This window comes from Bombina bombina, chromosome 12 (assembly GCF_027579735.1).
Source record: "Bombina bombina isolate aBomBom1 chromosome 12, aBomBom1.pri, whole genome shotgun sequence".
Lineage (NCBI taxonomy): Eukaryota > Metazoa > Chordata > Amphibia > Anura > Bombinatoridae > Bombina > Bombina bombina.
In genome coordinates this window covers 3,360,800-3,379,117 of record NC_069510.1, presented here as the reverse complement: position 1 = coordinate 3,379,117, position 18,318 = coordinate 3,360,800, and the positions used below count along the sequence as shown (strand labels likewise).

The window sequence follows — 18,318 nt, the reverse complement described above, 5'->3', positions numbered from 1 at the left end:
CAGCAAATATATTTAAAAATATATATATATATTAAAAAAGGCTTATTTTGATACTGCCCGTACTTAAGATGGCGGTGACAATTGTAAGGTGGGAGAGGGAAGAGAGCTGTTTGAGGGGGGTCAGGGAGGGATCAGGGGGTGGGATGTGTCAGGTGGTAGGCGGATTTATACACTAAAGCTAAAATTAACCCTACAAACTACCTAATTAACCCCTTCACTGCTGGGCATAATACAAGTGTGGTGCGCAGCGGCATTTAGCAGCCTTCTAATTACCAAAAAGCAATGCCAAAGCATATGTCTGTTATTTCTGAACAAAGGGGATCCTAGAGAAGCATTTACAACCATTAGAAATAGTGGCATAAAATATACCAAAATGGGCCTAGATCAATACTTTGGGTTGTCTGCTAAAAAAAATATATAGTTTTGATAGGTAAATTATAAAAAAAAGGCTATATTTCCGTTTAAATGTAGTGATTTCAAAAATGCTAAAAATGCTCTGGTCTTTAAGGGATTAAGGAGCGGTGATAGATGCAAAGTATATTACTTGAAAAAGGACAGGGGCCCGAAACGCGAGTGTGTAGTGCCGATGTCATCACACCTCACACGGTCACTGCTATACTAATGATGCACCACTGATACCAAAACCCCCTCAGCATCTGTACGACTGAATAAGGCTACTTGCAGTGTACTTTGAGGATCCCATACAAATGGAGTATTTACTCAATGCCAGCTAGGCTTGTGTGACACGGATACTGTGAACAGGGACGCAACTGCAAGTATAAATGCAATCTGAAGTCAAGTATGCAACTGTTGATAAATACTTAGACTGTTGCCCATTGGGGATATACTCGCAATATCGTAAGGGGGACTGCACTGCATATGAAGAGCAAAGTATCAAGAAGTAAAGAACCAAGTGCAACATATATGAGAACGTTTGCAAGTTAATTGCTTCCTATATTTAGCCGTACAGAATATTGCTAAAGGAAGAAGTGTGATGTAAGGGGTTTCCTATAAGGGAAGTGCATGAACTTATTAAAGTGCCAGATGTGTATTATCACTGTACTATGACCATATTTGAATACCGTTCTGGACATAGTAATACCATTTCTTTTGTATGACATAAGACAATCAGATTGACATATTCCTCCTAGGATATTCCAGAGATAACATCTTAAAGAGACGGAAAAGGACTACTTGATATGTATAACATCTTAAAGGGACGGAGGACTACTTGAAATGTATAACATCTTAAAGGGATTTGAGAAGGACTGCTTGATATGTATAACATCTTAAAGGGACGGAGGACTATTTGATATGTATAACATCTTAAAGGGACGAAGGATTACTTCATATGTATAACACCTTAAAGGGATGGAGGACTATTTGATATGTATAACATCTTAAAGGGATGGAGAAAGACTGCTTGATATGTATAACATCTTAAAGGGACGGAGGACTATTTGATATGTATAACATCTTAAAGGGATGGAGAAGGACTGCTTGATATGTATAACATCTTAAAGGGACGGAGGACTATTTGATATGTATAACATCTTAAAGGGATGGAGAAAGACTGCTTGATATGTATAACATCTTAAAGGGACAGGGGACTATTTGATATGTATAGCATCTTAAAGGGACGGAGGACTACTTCATATGTATAACATCTTAAAGGTACAGGTTCCTCTTGTACTTGGATTGAGTCTTGAAGCACTTTAGACACATTACATTGTTGATAGTAGCGTCTTTTTGATGATGATGACAGATGGCCCTCCCTTGAGACGCCTAGGGAGATTTTTTTTATCTTTTTTTCACATATTTTGTGTGAATGAGGAGAGCCTTGTGCATATTCTGTATATATATCCATTTATTTACACTATTGAATACATTATAATACTTGTGTGCTGAGAATTGTTTATACTGTTTTGATGTGATGACAATACCTTCTCATGCAACCTAAGGATACTCTGATAATTTATATTATGTAAAGCAGTCACTTCTGATGAGAATGTTTAAAATGATGTGCAGCCCATGCATACAACAAGCAACTCTGTCTGCTGCCCCTTTAAGGTAATGATTTATGGGATAAACATGCTGCATTCTGCAGTAGCTGTGACAGTGCCACTTTACAGGACCATGGGACAATAGATCCTCTCTGTTTGCTAATTAGCGCAGGGTGTGCCAGGTCCCTTATCTCTCTTTCTTCATGTTCAGGGATGGACGAGGTTAACGCAATGCCTTCACCTAGAGTCCTGAAGTCACATCTGCCTATTCAGCTTGTTCCAGATTCATTTTGGAAAAACAATTGCAAGGTAGGCGGGTACCTGAATCACAGGTCACCTGTGTCATCAGCTGGTCAAAAATGTTTTATGGCACATTTACACAGAGTACGGGGCGTTTGTCAGCTTTCCTCTTATCATGGTCACTAGGGGAGGGAGGTAGTGACAGGGAGAGAAGGCATGAAAAAGAATTAAAGATGGTTAAGGGAATGAGAGAGACAGGAAGGAGGGGAATGAGAGAGAAAAATAGAAAGTGAGGAAAGGATGAGAGAGATGGGGTGGGGCAGGAGAGGATGAGAGAGTGGGGGTGAGGGAGAGGGAGGGGGAGATGAGATAGAGGGGATGAGACAGAGGGGAGAAGGGGAAGAGACAGAGGGGAGGAGGGGATGAGACAGAGGGGAGGAGGGGATGAGACAGAGGGGAGGAGGGGATGAGACGGAGGGAGGAGGGGATGAGACGGAAGGGGAGAGGGGATGAGACGAAGGGGAGAGGGGATGAGACGAAGGGGAGAGGGGATGAGACGAAGGGGAGAGGGGATGAGACGAAGGGGAGAGGGGATGAGACAGAGGGGAGGAGGGGATGAGACGGAGGGAGGAGGGGATGAGACAGAGGGAGGAGGGGATGAGACGGAGGGAGGAGGGGATGAGACGGAGGGAGGAGGGGATGAGACGGAGGGAGGAGGGGATGAGACGGAGGGAGGAGGGGATGAGACGAAGGGGATGAGGGGATGAGACGGAGGGGATGAGACAGAGGGAGGAGGGGATGAGACAGAGGGAGGAGGGGATGAGACAGAAGGAGGAGGGGATGAGACAGAGGGAGGAGGGGATGAGACAGAGGGAGGAGGGGATGAGACAGAAGGAGGAGGGGATGAGACAGAGGGAGGAGGGGATGAGACGGAGGGAGGAGGGGATGAGACGAAGGGGATGAGGGGATGAGACGGAGGGGATGAGACAGAGGGAGGAGGGGATGAGACAGAGGGAGGAGGGGATGAGACGGAGGGAGGAGGGGATGAGACGGAGGGAGGAGGGGATGAGACGGAGGGAGGAGGGGATGAGACGGAGGGAGGAGGGGATGAGACGGAGGGAGGAGAGGATGAGACGGAGGGAGGAGGGGATGAGACGGAGGGAGGAGGGGATGAGACGGAGGGAGGAGGGGATGAGACGAAGGGGATGAGGGGATGAGACGGAGGGGATGAGACAGAGGGAGGAGGGGATGAGACAGAGGGAGGAGGGGATGAGACGGAGGGAGGAGGGGATGAGACGGAGGGAGGAGGGGATGAGACGGAGGGAGGAGGGGATGAGACGGAGGGAGGAGGGGATGAGACGGAGGGAGGAGAGGATGAGACGGAGGGAGGAGGGGATGAGACGGAGGGAGGAGGGGATGAGACGGAGGGAGGAGGGGATGAGACGGAGGGAGGAGGGGATGAGACGGAGGGAGGAGGGGATGAGACGGAGGGAGGAGGGGATGAGACAGAGGGGAAGAGACGAAGGGGATGAGGGGATGAGACGGAGGGGATGAGACAGAGGGAGGAGGGGATGAGACAGAGGGAGGAGGGGATGAGACAGAGGGAGGAGGGTATGAGACAGAAGGAGGAGGGGATGAGACGGAGGGAGGAGGGGATGAGACGGAGGGAGGAGGGGATGAGACGGAGGGAGGAGGGGATGAGACAGAGGGAGGAGGGGATGAGACGGAGGGAGGAGGGGATGAGACGGAGGGAGGAGGGGATGAGACGGAGGGAGGAGGGGATGAGACGGAGGGAGGAGGGGATGAGACGGAGGGAGGAGAGGATGAGACGGAGGGAGGAGGGGATGAGACGGAGGGAGGAGGGGATGAGACGGAGGGAGGAGGGGATGAGACGGAGGGAGGAGGGGATGAGACAGAAGGAGGAGGGGATGAGACAGAAGGAGGAGGGGATGAGACAGAAGGAGGAGGTGATGAGACAGAGGGAGGAGGGGATGATACAGAGGGAGGAGGGGATGAGACAGAGGGAGGAGGGGATGAGACAGAGGGAGGAGGGGATGAGACAGAGGGAGGAGGGGATGAGACAGAAGGTGAGGGGATGAGACAGAAGGTGAGGGGATGAGACAGAAGGTGAGGGGATGAGACAGAAGGTGAGAGGATGAGACAGAAGGTGAGAGGATGAGACAGAAGGTGAGGGGATGAGACAGAAGGAGGAGGGGATGAGACAGAAGGTGAGGGGATGAGACAGAAGGTGAGGGGATGAGACAGAAGGTGAGGGGATGAGACAGAAGGTGAGGGGATGAGACAGAAGGAGGAGGGGATGAGACAGAAGGAGGAGGGGATGAGACAGAAGGTGAGGGGATGAGACAGAAGGTGAGAGGATGAGACAGAGGGAGGAGGGGATGAGACAGAAGGTGAGAGGATGAGACAGAAGGTGAGGGGATGAGACAGAAGGAGGAGGGGATGAGACAGAAGGTTAGGGGATGAGACAGAAGGTGAGGGGATGAGACAGAAGGTGAGGGGATGAGACAGGTGAGGGGATGAGACAGAAGGAGGAGGGGATGAGACAGAGGGAGGAGGGGATGAGACAGAGGGAGGAGGGGATGAGACAGAAGGTGAGGGGATGAGACAGAAGGTGAGGGGATGAGACAGAAGGAGGAGGGGATGAGACAGAAGGAGGAGGGGATGAGACAGAAGGTGAGGGGATGAGACAGAAGGTGAGAGGATGAGACAGAGGGAGGAGGGGATGAGACAGAAGGTGAGAGGATGAGACAGAAGGTGAGGGGATGAGACAGAAGGAGGAGGGGATGAGACAGAAGGAGGAGGGGATGAGACAGAAGGTGAGGGGATGAGACAGAAGGTGAGGGGATGAGACAGAGGGAGGAGGGGATGAGACAGAAGGTGAGAGGATGAGACAGAAGGTGAGGGGATGAGACAGAAGGAGGAGGGGATGAGACAGAAGGAGGAGGGGATGAGACAGAAGGTGAGGGGATGAGACAGAAGGTGAGGGAATGAGACAGAAGGTGAGGGGATGAGACAGGTGAGGGGATGAGACAGAAGGAGGATGGGATGAGACAGAAGGAGGAGGGGATGAGACAGAAGGTGAGGGGATGAGACAGAAGGTGAGAGGATGAGACAGAGGGGAGAGGGGATGAGACGGAAGGTGAGGGGATGAGACGGAAGGTGAGGGGATGAGACAGAGGGGAGAGGGGATGAGACAGAGGGAGGAGGGGATGAGACAGAAGGAGGAGGGGATGAGACAGAAGGAGGAGGGGATGAGACAGAAGGTGAGGGGATGAGACAGAAGGTGAGAGGATGAGACGGAAGGTGAGGGGATGAGACAGAAGGTGAGAGGATGAGACACTACATCACACAGTCACACACACATTCTTCTGATAGGTCATCTGTGCACTGTGTAAACAATTGTTTTTATACTTATTTTGTTGCTTTGTGGACCTTGTGTTTAAAACATTGGGACCTACAGGGTCAGTTAAAGCTTTGTATTCTATTTATAGGAGGTAGAAAGAATTATTCACAAGCCAAGTAACACATACAGTATGTTAATGTAGCCCTTGTTTAACCATCACTAGTAATGTACTGTCTCTCTGTCTCACCAGGTGATCTATGTGGCACGGAATGCCAAGGACACGCTAACATCCTTTTACCACTTTGATCATATTGTGCAAATACATCCAGAGCCTGGTACTATAGAGGAATACATGCAGAGGTTCATGTCAGGAGACGGTAAGTGTGTGACCCTGGTATGTGAGAGACGTGTGTATAGCACATAGAGGAATACATGCAGAGGTTCATGTCAGGAGACGGTAAGTGTGTGACCCTGGTATGTGAGAGACGTGTGTATAGCACATAGAGGAATACATGCAGAGGTTCATGTCAGGAGACGGTAAGTGTGTGACCCTGGTATGTGAGAGACGTGTTTATAGCACATAGAGGAATACATGCAGAGGTTTATGTCAGGAGACGGTAAGTGTGTGACCTGGTATGTGAGAGACGTGTTTATAGCACATAGAGGGATACATGCAGAGGTTCATGACATGAGACGGTAAGTGTGTGACCCTGGTATGTGAGAGACGTGTTTATAGCACATAGAGGAATACATACAGAGGTTCATGTCAGGAGACGGTAAGTGTGTGACCCTGGTATGTGAGAGACGTGTTTATAGCACATAGATGAATACATGCAGAGGTTCATGTCATGAGACGGTAAGTGTGACCCTGGTATGTGAGAGACGTGTTTATAGCACATAGAGGAATACATGCAGAGGTTCATGTCATGAGACAGTAAGTGTGTGACCCTGGTATGTGAGAGACGTGTGTATAGCACATAGAGGAATACATGCAGAGGTTCATGTCAGGAGACGGTAAGTGTGTGACCCTGGTATGTGAGAGACGTGTGTATAGCACATAGAGGAATACATGCAGAGGTTCATGTCATGAGACAGTAAGTGTGTGACCCTGGTATGTGAGAGACGTGTTTATAGCACATAGAGGAATACATGCAGAGGTTCATGTCATGAGACAGTAAGTGTGTGACCCTGGTATGTGAGAGACGTGTTTATAGCACATAGAGGAATACATGCAGAGGTTCATGTCAGGAGACGGTAAGTGTGTGACCCTGGTATGTGAGAGATGTGTGTATAGCACATAGAGGAATACATGCAGAGGTTCATGTCAGGAGACAGTAAGTGTGTGAACCTGGTATGTGAGAGACGTGTGTATAGCACATAGAGGAATACATGCAGAGGTTCATGACATCAGACAGTAAGTGTGTGACCCTGGTATGTGAGAGACGTGTTTATAGCACATAGAGGAATACATGCAGAGGTTCATGACATGAGACAGTAAGTGTGTGAACCTGGTATGTGAGAGACGTGTGTATAGCACATAGAGGAATACATGCAGAGGTTCATGACATCAGACAGTAAGTGTGTGACCCTGGTATGTGAGAGACGTGTTTATAGCACATAGAGGAATACATGCAGAGATTCATGACATGAGACAGTAAGTGTGTGACCCTGGTATGTGAGAGACGTGTTTATAGCACATAGAGGAATACATGCAGAGGTTCATGTCATGAGACAGTAAGTGTGTGACCCTGGTATGTGAGAGACGTGTGTATAGCACATAGAGGAATACATGCAGAGGTTTATGTCATGAGACGGTAAGTGTGTGACCCTGGTATGTGAGAGACGTGTGTATAGCACATAGAGGAATACATGCAGAGGTTCATGTCAGGAGATGGTAAGTGTGTGACCCTGGTATGTGAGAGACGTGTTTATAGCACATAGAGGAATACATGCAGAGGTTCATGACATGAGACGGTAAGTGTGTGACCCTGGTATGTGAGAGACGTGTTTATAGCACATAGAGGAATACATGCAGATGATCATGTCATGAGACGGTAAGTGTGTGACCCTGGTATGTGAGAGACGTGTTTATAGCACATAGAGGAATACATGCAGAGGTTCATGTCAGGAGATGGTAAGTGTGTGACCCTGGTATGTGAGAGACGTGTTTATAGCACATAGAGGAATACATGCAGAGGTTCATGTCAGGAGACGGTAAGTGTGTGACCCTGGTATGTGAGAGACGTGTTTATAGCACATAGAGGAATACATGCAGAGGTTCATGTCAGGAGATGGTAAGTGTGTGACCCTGGTATGTGAGAGACGTGTTTATAGCACATAGAGGAATACATGCAGAGGTTCATGTCAGGAGACGGTAAGTGTGTGACCCTGGTATGTGAGAGACGTGTTTATAGCACATAGAGGAATACATGCAGAGGTTCATGTCATGAGACGGTAAGTGTGTGACCCTGGTATGTGAGAGACGTGTTTATAGCACCTAGAGGAATACATGCAGAGGTTCATGTCAGGAGATGGTAAGTGTGTGACCCTGGTATGTGAGAGACGTGTTTATAGCACATAGAGGAATACATGCAGAGGTTCATGTCATGAGACGGTAAGTGTGTGACCCTGGTATGTGAGAGACGTGTTTATAGCACATAGAGGAATACATACAGAGGTTCATGTCAGGAGACAGTAAGTATGTGACCCTGGTATGTGAGAGACGTGTTTATAGCACATAGAGGAATACATGCAGAGGTTCATGTCATGAGACGGTAAGTGTGTGACCCTGGTATGTGAGAGACGTGTTTATAGCACATAGAGGAATACATACAGAGGTTCATGTCAGGAGATGGTAAGTGTGTGACCCTGGTATGTGAGAGACGTGTTTATAGCACATAGAGGAATACATGCAGAGGTTCATGACATGAGACGGTAAGTGTGTGACCCTGGTATGTGAGAGACGTGTTTATAGCACATAGAGGAATACATGCAGAGGTTCATGACATCAGACAGTAAGTGTGTGACCCTGGTATGTGAGAGACGTGTTTATAGCACATAGAGGAATACATGCAGATGATCATGTCAGGAGACGGTAAGTGTGTGACCCTGGTATGTGAGAGACGTGTTTATAGCACATAGAGGAATACATGCAGAGGTTCATGTCATGAGACGGTAAGTGTGTGACCCTGGTATGTGAGAGACGTGTTTATAGCACATAGAGGAATACATGCAGAGGTTCATGTCATGAGACGGTAAGTGTGTGACCCTGGTATGTGAGAGACGTGTTTATAGCACATAGAGGAATACATGCAGAGGTTCATGTCAGGAGAGAGTAAGTGTGTGACCCTGGTATGTGAGAGACGTGTTTATAGCACATAGAGGAATACATGCAGAGGTTCATGTCATGAGACGGTAAGTGTGTGACCCTGGTATGTGAGAGACGTGTTTATAGCACATAGAGGGATACATGCAGAGGTTCATGTCATGAGACAGTAAGTGTGTGACCCTGGTATGTGAGAGACGTGTTTATAGCACATAGAGGAATACATGCAGAGATTCATGACATGAGACGGTAAGTGTGTGAACCTGGTATGTGAGAGACGTGTGTATAGCACATAGAGGAATACATGCAGAGGTTCATGTCAGGAGATGGTAAGTGTGTGACCCTGGTATGTGAGAGACGTGTTTATAGCACATAGAGGAATACATGCAGAGGTTCATGTCAGGAGATGGTAAGTGTGTGACCCTGGTATGTGAGAGACGTGTTTATAGCACATAGAGGAATACATGCAGAGGTTCATGACATGAGACGGTAAGTGTGTGACCCTGGTATGTGAGAGACGTGTTTATAGCACATAGAGGAATACATGCAGAGGTTCATGTCAGGAGATGGTAAGTGTGTGACCCTGGTATGTGAGAGACATGTTTATAGCACATAGAGGAATACATGCAGAGGTTCATGTCATGAGACGGTAAGTGTGTGACCCTGGTATGTGAGAGACGTGTTTATAGCACCTAGAGGAATACATGCAGAGGTTCATGTCAGGAGATGGTAAGTGTGTGACCCTGGTATGTGAGAGACGTGTTTATAGCACATAGAGGAATACATGCAGAGGTTCATGTCATGAGACGGTAAGTGTGTGACCCTGGTATGTGAGAGACGTGTTTATAGCACTTAGAGGGATACATGCAGAGGTTCATGACATGAGACGGTAAGTGTGTAACCCTGGTATGTGAGAGACGTGTTTATAGCACATAGAGGAATACATGCAGAGGTTCATGTCATGAGACGGTAAGTGTGTGACCCTGGTATGTGAGAGACGTGTTTATAGCACATAGAGGAATACATGCAGAGGTTCATGTCATGAGACGGTAAGTGTGTGACCCTGGTATGTGAGAGACGTGTTTATAGCACATAGAGGAATACATGCAGAGGTTCATGTCATGAGACGGTAAGTGTGTGACCCTGGTATGTGAGAGACGTGTTTATAGCACATAGAGGAATACATGCAGAGGTTCATGTCAGGAGACAGTAAGTGTGTCACCCTGGTATGTGAGAGACGTGTTTATAGCACATAGAGGAATACATGCAGAGGTTCATGTCATGAGACGGTAAGTGTGTGACCCTGGTATGTGAGAGACGTGTTTATAGCACATAGAGGGATACATGCAGAGGTTCATGTCATGAGACGGTAAGTGTGTGACCCTGGTATGTGAGAGACGTGTTTATAGCACATAGAGGAATACATGCAGAGGTTCATGTCAGGAGAGAGTAAGTGTGTGACCCTGGTATGTGAGAGACGTGTTTATAGCACATAGAGGAATACATGCAGAGGTTCATGTCATGAGACGGTAAGTGTGTGACCCTGGTATGTGAGAGACGTGTGTATAGCACATAGAGGAATACATGCAGAGGTTCATGTCATGAGACGGTAAGTGTGTGACCCTGGTATGTGAGAGACGTGTTTATAGCACATAGAGGAATACATGCAGAGATTCATGTCAGGAGACAGTAAGTGTGTGACCCTGGTATGTGAGAGACGTGTTTATAGCACATAGAGGGATACATGCAGAGGTTCATGACATGAGACAGTAAGTGTGTGACCCTGGTATGTGAGAGACGTGTTTATAGCACATAGAGGGATACATGCAGAGATTCATGACATGAGACGGTAAGTGTGTGAACCTGGTATGTGAGAGACGTGTTTATAGCACATAGAGGAATACATGCAGAGGTTCATGACATGAGACAGTAAGTGTGTGACCCTGGTATGTGAGAGACGTGTTTATAGCACATAGAGGAATACATGCAGAGGTTCATGTCAGGAGACGGTAAGTGTGTGACCCTGGTATGTGAGAGACGTGTTTATAGCACATAGAGGAATACATGCAGAGGTTCATGACATCAGACAGTAAGTGTGTGACCTGGTATGTGAGAGACGTGTTTATAGCACATAGAGGAATACATGCAGAGATTCATGTCAGGAGACGGTAAGTGTGTGACCCTGGTATGTGAGAGACGTGTTTATAGCACATAGAGGAATACATGCAGAGGTTCATGTCAGGAGACGGTAAGTGTGTGACCCTGGTATGTGAGAGACGTGTGTATAGCACATAGAGGAATACATACAGAGGTTCATGTCAGGAGACGGTAAGTGTGTGACCCTGGTATGTGAGAGACGTGTTTATAGCACATAGAGGAATACATGCAGAGGTTCATGTCATGAGACGGTAAGTGTGTGACCCTGGTATGTGAGAGACGTGTTTATAGCACATAGAGGAATACATGCAGAGGTTCATGTCATGAGACGGTAAGTGTGTGACCCTGGTATGTGAGAGACGTGTTTATAGCACATAGAGGAATACATGCAGAGGTTTATGTCAGGAGATGGTAAGTGTGTGACCCTGGTATGTGAGAGACGTGTTTATAGCACATAGAGGAATACATGCAGAGGTTCATGTCAGGAGACGGTAAGTGTGTGACCCTGGTATGTGAGAGACGTGTTTATAGCACATAGAGGAATACATGCAGATGATCATGTCAGGAGACGGTAAGTGTGTGACCCTGGTATGTGAGAGACGTGTTTATAGCACATAGAGGAATACATGCAGAGGTTCATGTCATGAGACGGTAAGTGTGTGACCCTGGTATGTGAGAGACGTGTGTATAGCACATAGAGGAATACATGCAGAGGTTCATGACATGAGATAGTAAGTGTGTGACCCTGGTATGTGAGAGACGTGTTTATAGCACATAGAGGAATACATGCAGAGGTTCATGTCAGGAGACGGTAAGTGTGTGACCCTGGTATGTGAGAGACGTGTTTATAGCACATAGAGGAATACATGCAGAGGTTCATGACATGAGACGGTAAGTGTGTGACCCTGGTATGTGAGAGACGTGTTTATAGCACATAGAGGAATACATGCAGAGGTTCATGTCATGAGACGGTAAGTGTGTGTTACGGTTACCCTTAGTCTCGCTGAGAGATGGACCGCTTAGTAGCCTGGATCCCTATTGCTAAAGAGGGGAGAAGCTGCTTTCCATAGTATTCTATATGAGTCTCGCAAATATAGAATAATCTCCCTTAGCTGTAGTACAGCTAGGATACCCTTCTGCCCACAAAAACGAGTCAACGCTGCGATTGAGGGTCAAACAAGAACTCAGCACTGGGATGCCCAGCCTGCTTTTTATTAAGGTTACATGCACACAGGGCACTCCCAGGGGGAGAGGGGGGGGGGAGCACAAAATCCCCCATCACACATTTAGATAGAGAGCACTGTCCTTTGACAGGCCACAATAGGATTACAGTACTTAAGATAACAAGTTTACAAGTTCATCTTATCAATTAGCAGTCTGGCTCCAGAGGTGATTAGACAATGGGATTGGTTATCCCTAAACTTAGAGCTGAGGCCAGCAAAAATGTGTATTTAGGCAATAGTTTCTAAAAGCTGAAAAAAAAGAGTTAACTCTTTATGAAATGATACTTGTTACGGTTTTCTTGGAGCCCTTCTTAGGCGCTGGCTTGCTGGTTCAGGCATTGCTGCTGGGAAATAAGCTCTTCACAACAAAATAACTAATGCTTCTGTAACAGTGCTCCCTTTCTGTGGAACACTCTGGCAGACACGGTCTGACCCCTTTTCGGGGCAGACTAAGGCTGTCCAGACCGCTGGTTATGCGGGGCTGAGGTCTGTTTGTCTGGACAACCCGTCGGCGTTGCCATTCTGTTTCCCAGGTCTGTAAGTAATGGTGAAATTGAAGGGTTGCAACGATAAGCTCCAACGTAATAGCCTGCCGTTATCTCCAGAGACCCGGTTCAGCCACACCAACGGGTTATGGTCGGTGACCAGAGTGAACTCCTGACCATATAAATAGGGAGTCAATTTCTTTAATGCCCACACCAAAGCCAAACACTCCTTTTCGACCGCTGCATAGCTGACTTCGCGGGGCAGGAGCTTCCGGCTGATGTAGGCAACTGGATGCTCCCCTCCATCTTCGCCTACTTGGCTAAGGACAGCTCCCAGCCCGAACATGGAAGCGTCTGTATGGACGATAAAACGTTTGTTAAGGGCTGGGGCCGCCAAGACAGGAGCGTTAATTAGAGCATTTTTGAGAGCCTGGAAAGCCGTTTCACAGTGGGGAGACCACAGGACCTGTCGAGGTAAGTTCTTCTTGGTCAAGTCAGTCAGGGGTTTGGCAAGTGTGCTGTAGTCTGGTACGAACCGTCTATAGTACCCTGCCGTGCCCAGGAAGGCTAGGACCTGAGTCTTAGTGATGGGGGTGGGCCAATTGGCGACAGCTTCTATTTTGGCCGGCTCTGGTCGCTGCTTTCCACACCCCACCCGGTGACCCAGGTACTGTACCTCGGCCATCCCAAAGTGGCATTTTTCTGGCTTCAGAGTCAGGCCAGCAGCCCGGATCTGATCCAGAACCATTCCCACATGAGCTAAGTGGTCCTCCCAGGACTCACTGTGGATCGCTATGTCGTCCAGGTAGGCGCAAGCAAAACTCTGGAAGCCATCCAGGAGCCTATCCACCAAGCGCTGGAATGTAGCTGGGGCATTCTTCATCCCAAACGGCATTACCCTAAACTGATATAAGCCGAATGGGGTGACGAATGCCGACTTGGGGATAGCCTCCGGGGCCAGGGGAATCTGCCAGTAACCTTTGCAGAGGTCAATAGTGGTCAGGTAATTTCCCCTGGCTATACGATCGAGTAGCTCGTCTACCCTGGGCATAGGGTAAGCGTCCGTCACAGTATTTTCATTGAGCCTCCGATAGTCTACACAGAACCGGGTGGTCCCATCTTTCTTGGGCACCAAGACAACTGGGGAGGCCCATGGACTATCGGAGGGCTCAATTACCCTGAGCTGGAGCATCTCATCGATCTCCTTCTTCATTCCTGTCCTAACTGCTTCGGGGATTCGGTACGGAGCCTGGCGCAAGGGAGCTTGTCCCGGAGTATCTACCTGGTGGGTGGTTAAAGTAGTGTACCCTGGCTTCGGGGAGAAGGTGAGGTGTTTGGACTGGAGGAGTTGGTTGAGCTGCTCCCTTTCAGTGGGGCTAAGTCGGTCCCCTATCTGAACCTGCGCCACTATACCTGTGGGGAGACTCTTTTCTAATAGGTCTGGAATGGGTAAACTGTCGGGGTCTTCCTGAGGGGAACAACATACGGCCGTCACGTTCTCTGGTCGCTCAAAATATTCCTTGAGCATGTTTACATGGAATGTCTTTCTAAGATTGTTGTCATGGCAGCTAGCTATCACATAAGTGGTGTCTCCCCTTTTCTCTACGATCTGGTAGGGACCCTGCCAGGACGCCTGCAATTTGTCTGTCTTCACCGGCTTAAGTACTAACACCTTTTGTCCTATGGTGAAGATTCTCTTTCGGGCCCCCCGATCGTACCATACTTTCTGTCTTCTCTGGGCCAACTGGAGATTAGCCCGCACGGATTTGGCTAATTGCTCCATTCGGTCCCTGAGTTCCAGCACGTATGGCACAATTGGGACACCGTCAGCCTCCATCTCTCCCTCCCAGTGCTCCCGGATCAGGTTTAGGGGTCCCCGTACCTTTCTTCCGTAGAGCAACTCGAAGGGAGAGAACCCTGTCGTTTCCTGGGGCACCTCCCGATAAGCAAATAGGAGGTGCGGCAGGAAGCGTTCCCAGTCTCGGTATTCCTGAGTGAACGTCTTGAGCATTTGCTTGAGGGTCCCATTGAACCTCTCACACAGCCCGTTCGTCTGGGGGTGGTATGGGGAGCTCAGGAGGGACTTAATTTTGCAAACCTGCCAGAGTTGTTGGGTCAATTCAGCCGTAAATTGGGTGCCTCGGTCGGATAGGATTTCTTTTGGAAATCCTACCCGGGAGAACACCTGTACTAGTGCATTCGCTACCGTATCCGCTTGTATGTTGGATAGGGCGACAGCCTCTGGGTACCTGGTAGCGTAGTCCACTACGGTAAGAATGTAGCGCTTACCGGAGGGACTAGGGGTAGCCAGTGGTCCCACTAGGTCAATAGCAACCCGGCTGAAGGGTTCCTCTACAATGGGCATATTTACTAGCTGGGCTTTAGGGTGATCGCCTCGCCTTCCTACTCGTTGACACACATCGCAGGTGTTACAGTAAGTTCTAACGTCAGCGTGCACCCCTGGCCAAAAGAACGTGTGAGTAATGCGGTGTAGGGTACGGGTAACGGCTAGGTGGCCTGCTAAGGGGATGTCGTGGCCTATTTTGAGGATTTCTTGACGGTATTTGTGGGGCACTACCAGCTGTCGCCTACGCTGTCCCCTTTTCTCTGTCCAGCGGTATAGTTTCCCTTTTTCCCATAAGAATGTTTCGTTATCTGCCCCGCCCCCTCCGGTCTCTGCTCGTTCCCGGTACTTTTGTAAGGTCGGGTCAGTCTTAGACTCTGCCTCGAAAGCATCTGGGGTGTCCCAGGGTATGGGGCCTAACCTGTCAGGCAAGGTCGGGGTAGGTCTTACCTGTGTCTCCCGCACTGGTGAGAGCTCTCGCTCCGTCCGGGCTTGGGCCCGTGTAGTCACTGGGTCCGCCTCGTTGTTGCATACTGGAGCATAGGCAGAAGTCATGGGGCCCAAATCGTTGCCCAGTAGTACTTCGGCAGGTAAATTATCCATTAGGCCCACGTTCACAGCCCCCTTTCCCGCTCCCCAATCAAGATGCACTTTAGCTGTTGGAATTTTGTACACATCCCCCCCCGCCACTCTAACGGCCACAGTCTGTCCGGATCGCTTGTGCTCTGGCACCAAATGACTCTGTACCAGCGTGATAGTAGCCCCTGTGTCTCGCAATCCCTCGGTAGATCGCCCCTCGAGCCATACCCTCTGCCGATGGTGCTGGCGGTTATCTGAGGCAGCATATACAGGGTCTGCCTCGTGAAGCGGCCCCACATATCCCTCCATAGGGGCCTCTTGGTTAACACAGAGGGCCCGGGCCGGACGATAGGACCCAGAGGGGTAATTGTAATTCCTGGGTGTCTGGTGCGTATTAAGGGGGCAGCTAGCCATGAAATGCCCTGGTTGCTTGCATCGGTGGCAAGTCGGTCTGTGACGCTCAGAGCTGTTATTGGGTGGTCCTGAGTGTCGGACGGGCCCTGTGGGCACCGGGGCTCGGAATTCAGCACGAGGGGGTGCACGGTAAACCTCTCTGGGTTCGACCCGTGCTGGAGCTCGGTAGTTCATGGGTTCGTGAAGACGGGAGTCATAATGTTCATCGGCCAATTTGGCTGCTTCTTCTAAGGTAGAAGGCCGCCTGTCTCGCAGCCATTCCTTCCCTTGCTGTTCCATGCCATTATAAAAATGTTCTAAGAGAAACAATTGTAAAATTTCCTCCCCAGTCACCGCTTTACTTCCGCTCAGCCAGTGATTTGCCGCTCTCCGCATTCGGTGCGCCCATTCCATATGGGTATCGTTAGGCTTCTTTTCCGTGCCCCGAAACTGTCGGCAATACGTGTCCGGAGTTACAGCGTACCGTCGCAACAGTGTCTCCTTAACTAGCTCATACTGTGTCACTTCCTTAGCACCCAGAGTACGAAAGGCTTCCAGGGCTCGCCCGGATAGTTTCCCAGACAATATCGTGGGCCACTCTCTGTTGGGAATCTGGTGCAGGGCACATTGCCTTTCGAAGTCCGCCAAATATTCATCAATCCCTGTCTCGCTCTCTAGAAAGGGTCGAAATGCCGTATAGGGTATCTTGGGCCTCCCAGCATTTTCGACAGGGATGATTACCTGCGGGGCTACAGCATTGCGGTGTGCGTTCGCTAGGTTGAGTTTGTGGGCTCGAGTCTCTCGTATATCCTCGTCCGCCTCCGCCATCAACTGCTGTACCAATTCCATTGAGGGGTTCGGCCCGTATAATGAGAGCCTTTCCCGAACAATCCTGGTTTTTTCGTCACTAATCGTGGTCGGTGTTTCCGCCATTATGAAGCTCTGATCCAGTTCGTTCAATTCTGCGATCAGCTCTCTCCTCGGCCGGTTGCTGGCGTACCCCCCTCTGCTTTCAAGTAAATCCTTTAGGGTTGTACGCTTCAATTTTTCGTAAGCGCTCTCCATCCGTTCTGTACCTCTCCTAGGAAATCCAGGAAAATCCCGCCGCTGCCGCCAAATGTTACGGTTACCCTTAGTCTCGCTGAGAGATGGACCGCTTAGTAGCCTGGATCCCTATTGCTAAAGAGGGGAGAAGCTGCTTTCCATAGTATTCTATATGAGTCTCGCAAATATAGAATAATCTCCCTTAGCTGTAGTACAGCTAGGATACCCTTCTGCCCACAAAAAAACGAGTCAACGCTGCGATTGAGGGTCAAACAAGAACTCAGCACTGGGATGCCCAGCCTGCTTTTTATTAAGGTTACATGCACACAGGGCACTCCCAGGGGGAGAGGGGGGGGAAGCACAAAATCCCCCATCACACATTTAGATAGAGAGCACTGTCCTTTGACAGGCCACAATAGGATTACAGTACTTAAGATAACAAGTTTACAAGTTCATCTTATCAATTAGCAGTCTGGCTCCAGAGGTGATTAGACAATGGGATTGGTTATCCCTAAACTTAGAGCTGAGGCCAGCAAAAATGTGTATTTAGGCAATAGTTTCTAAAAGCTGAAAAAAAAGAGTTAACTCTTTATGAAATGATACTTGTTACGGTTTTCTTGGAGCCCTTCTTAGGCGCTGGCTTGCTGGTTCAGGCATTGCTGCTGGGAAATAAGCTCTTCACAACAAAATAACTAATGCTTCTGTAACAGTGTGTGACCCTGGTATGTGAGAGACGTGTTTATAGCACATAGAGGGATACATGCAGAGGTTCATGACATGAGACGGTAAGTGTGTGACCCTGGTATGTGAGAGACGTGTTTATAGCACATAGAGGAATACATGCAGAGGTTCATGTCATGAGACGGTAAGTGTGTGACCCTGGTATGTGAGAGACGTGTTTATAGCACATAGAGGAATACATGCAGAAGTTCATGACATGAGACAGTAAGTGTGTGACCCTGGTATGTGTTAGACGTGTTTATAGCACATAGAGGAATACATGCAGAGGTTCATGACATCAGACAGTAAGTGTATGACCCTGGTATGTGAGAGACGTGTTTATAGCACATAGAGGAATACATGCAGAGGTTCATGACATGAGACGGTAAGTGTGTGACCCTGGTATGTGAGAGACGTGTTTATAGCACATAGAGGAATACA

The 18,318-nt window shown here is 48.7% G+C and overlaps 1 protein-coding gene across 1 annotated transcript in view; it reads left to right on the top strand.

The window, feature by feature from the left end:
- The window catches only part of LOC128643156 (sulfotransferase 1 family member D1), a 153,915-nt gene that overhangs the window by 73,865 nt on the left and 61,732 nt on the right, over positions 1-18,318 (top strand). Inside the window, exons 3-4 of the mRNA XM_053696125.1 lie at positions 2,215-2,312; positions 5,858-5,984. Of these exons, the coding sequence (XP_053552100.1) occupies positions 2,215-2,312; positions 5,858-5,984 (225 nt within the window). The remainder of the gene's footprint in view (positions 1-2,214; positions 2,313-5,857; positions 5,985-18,318) is intronic.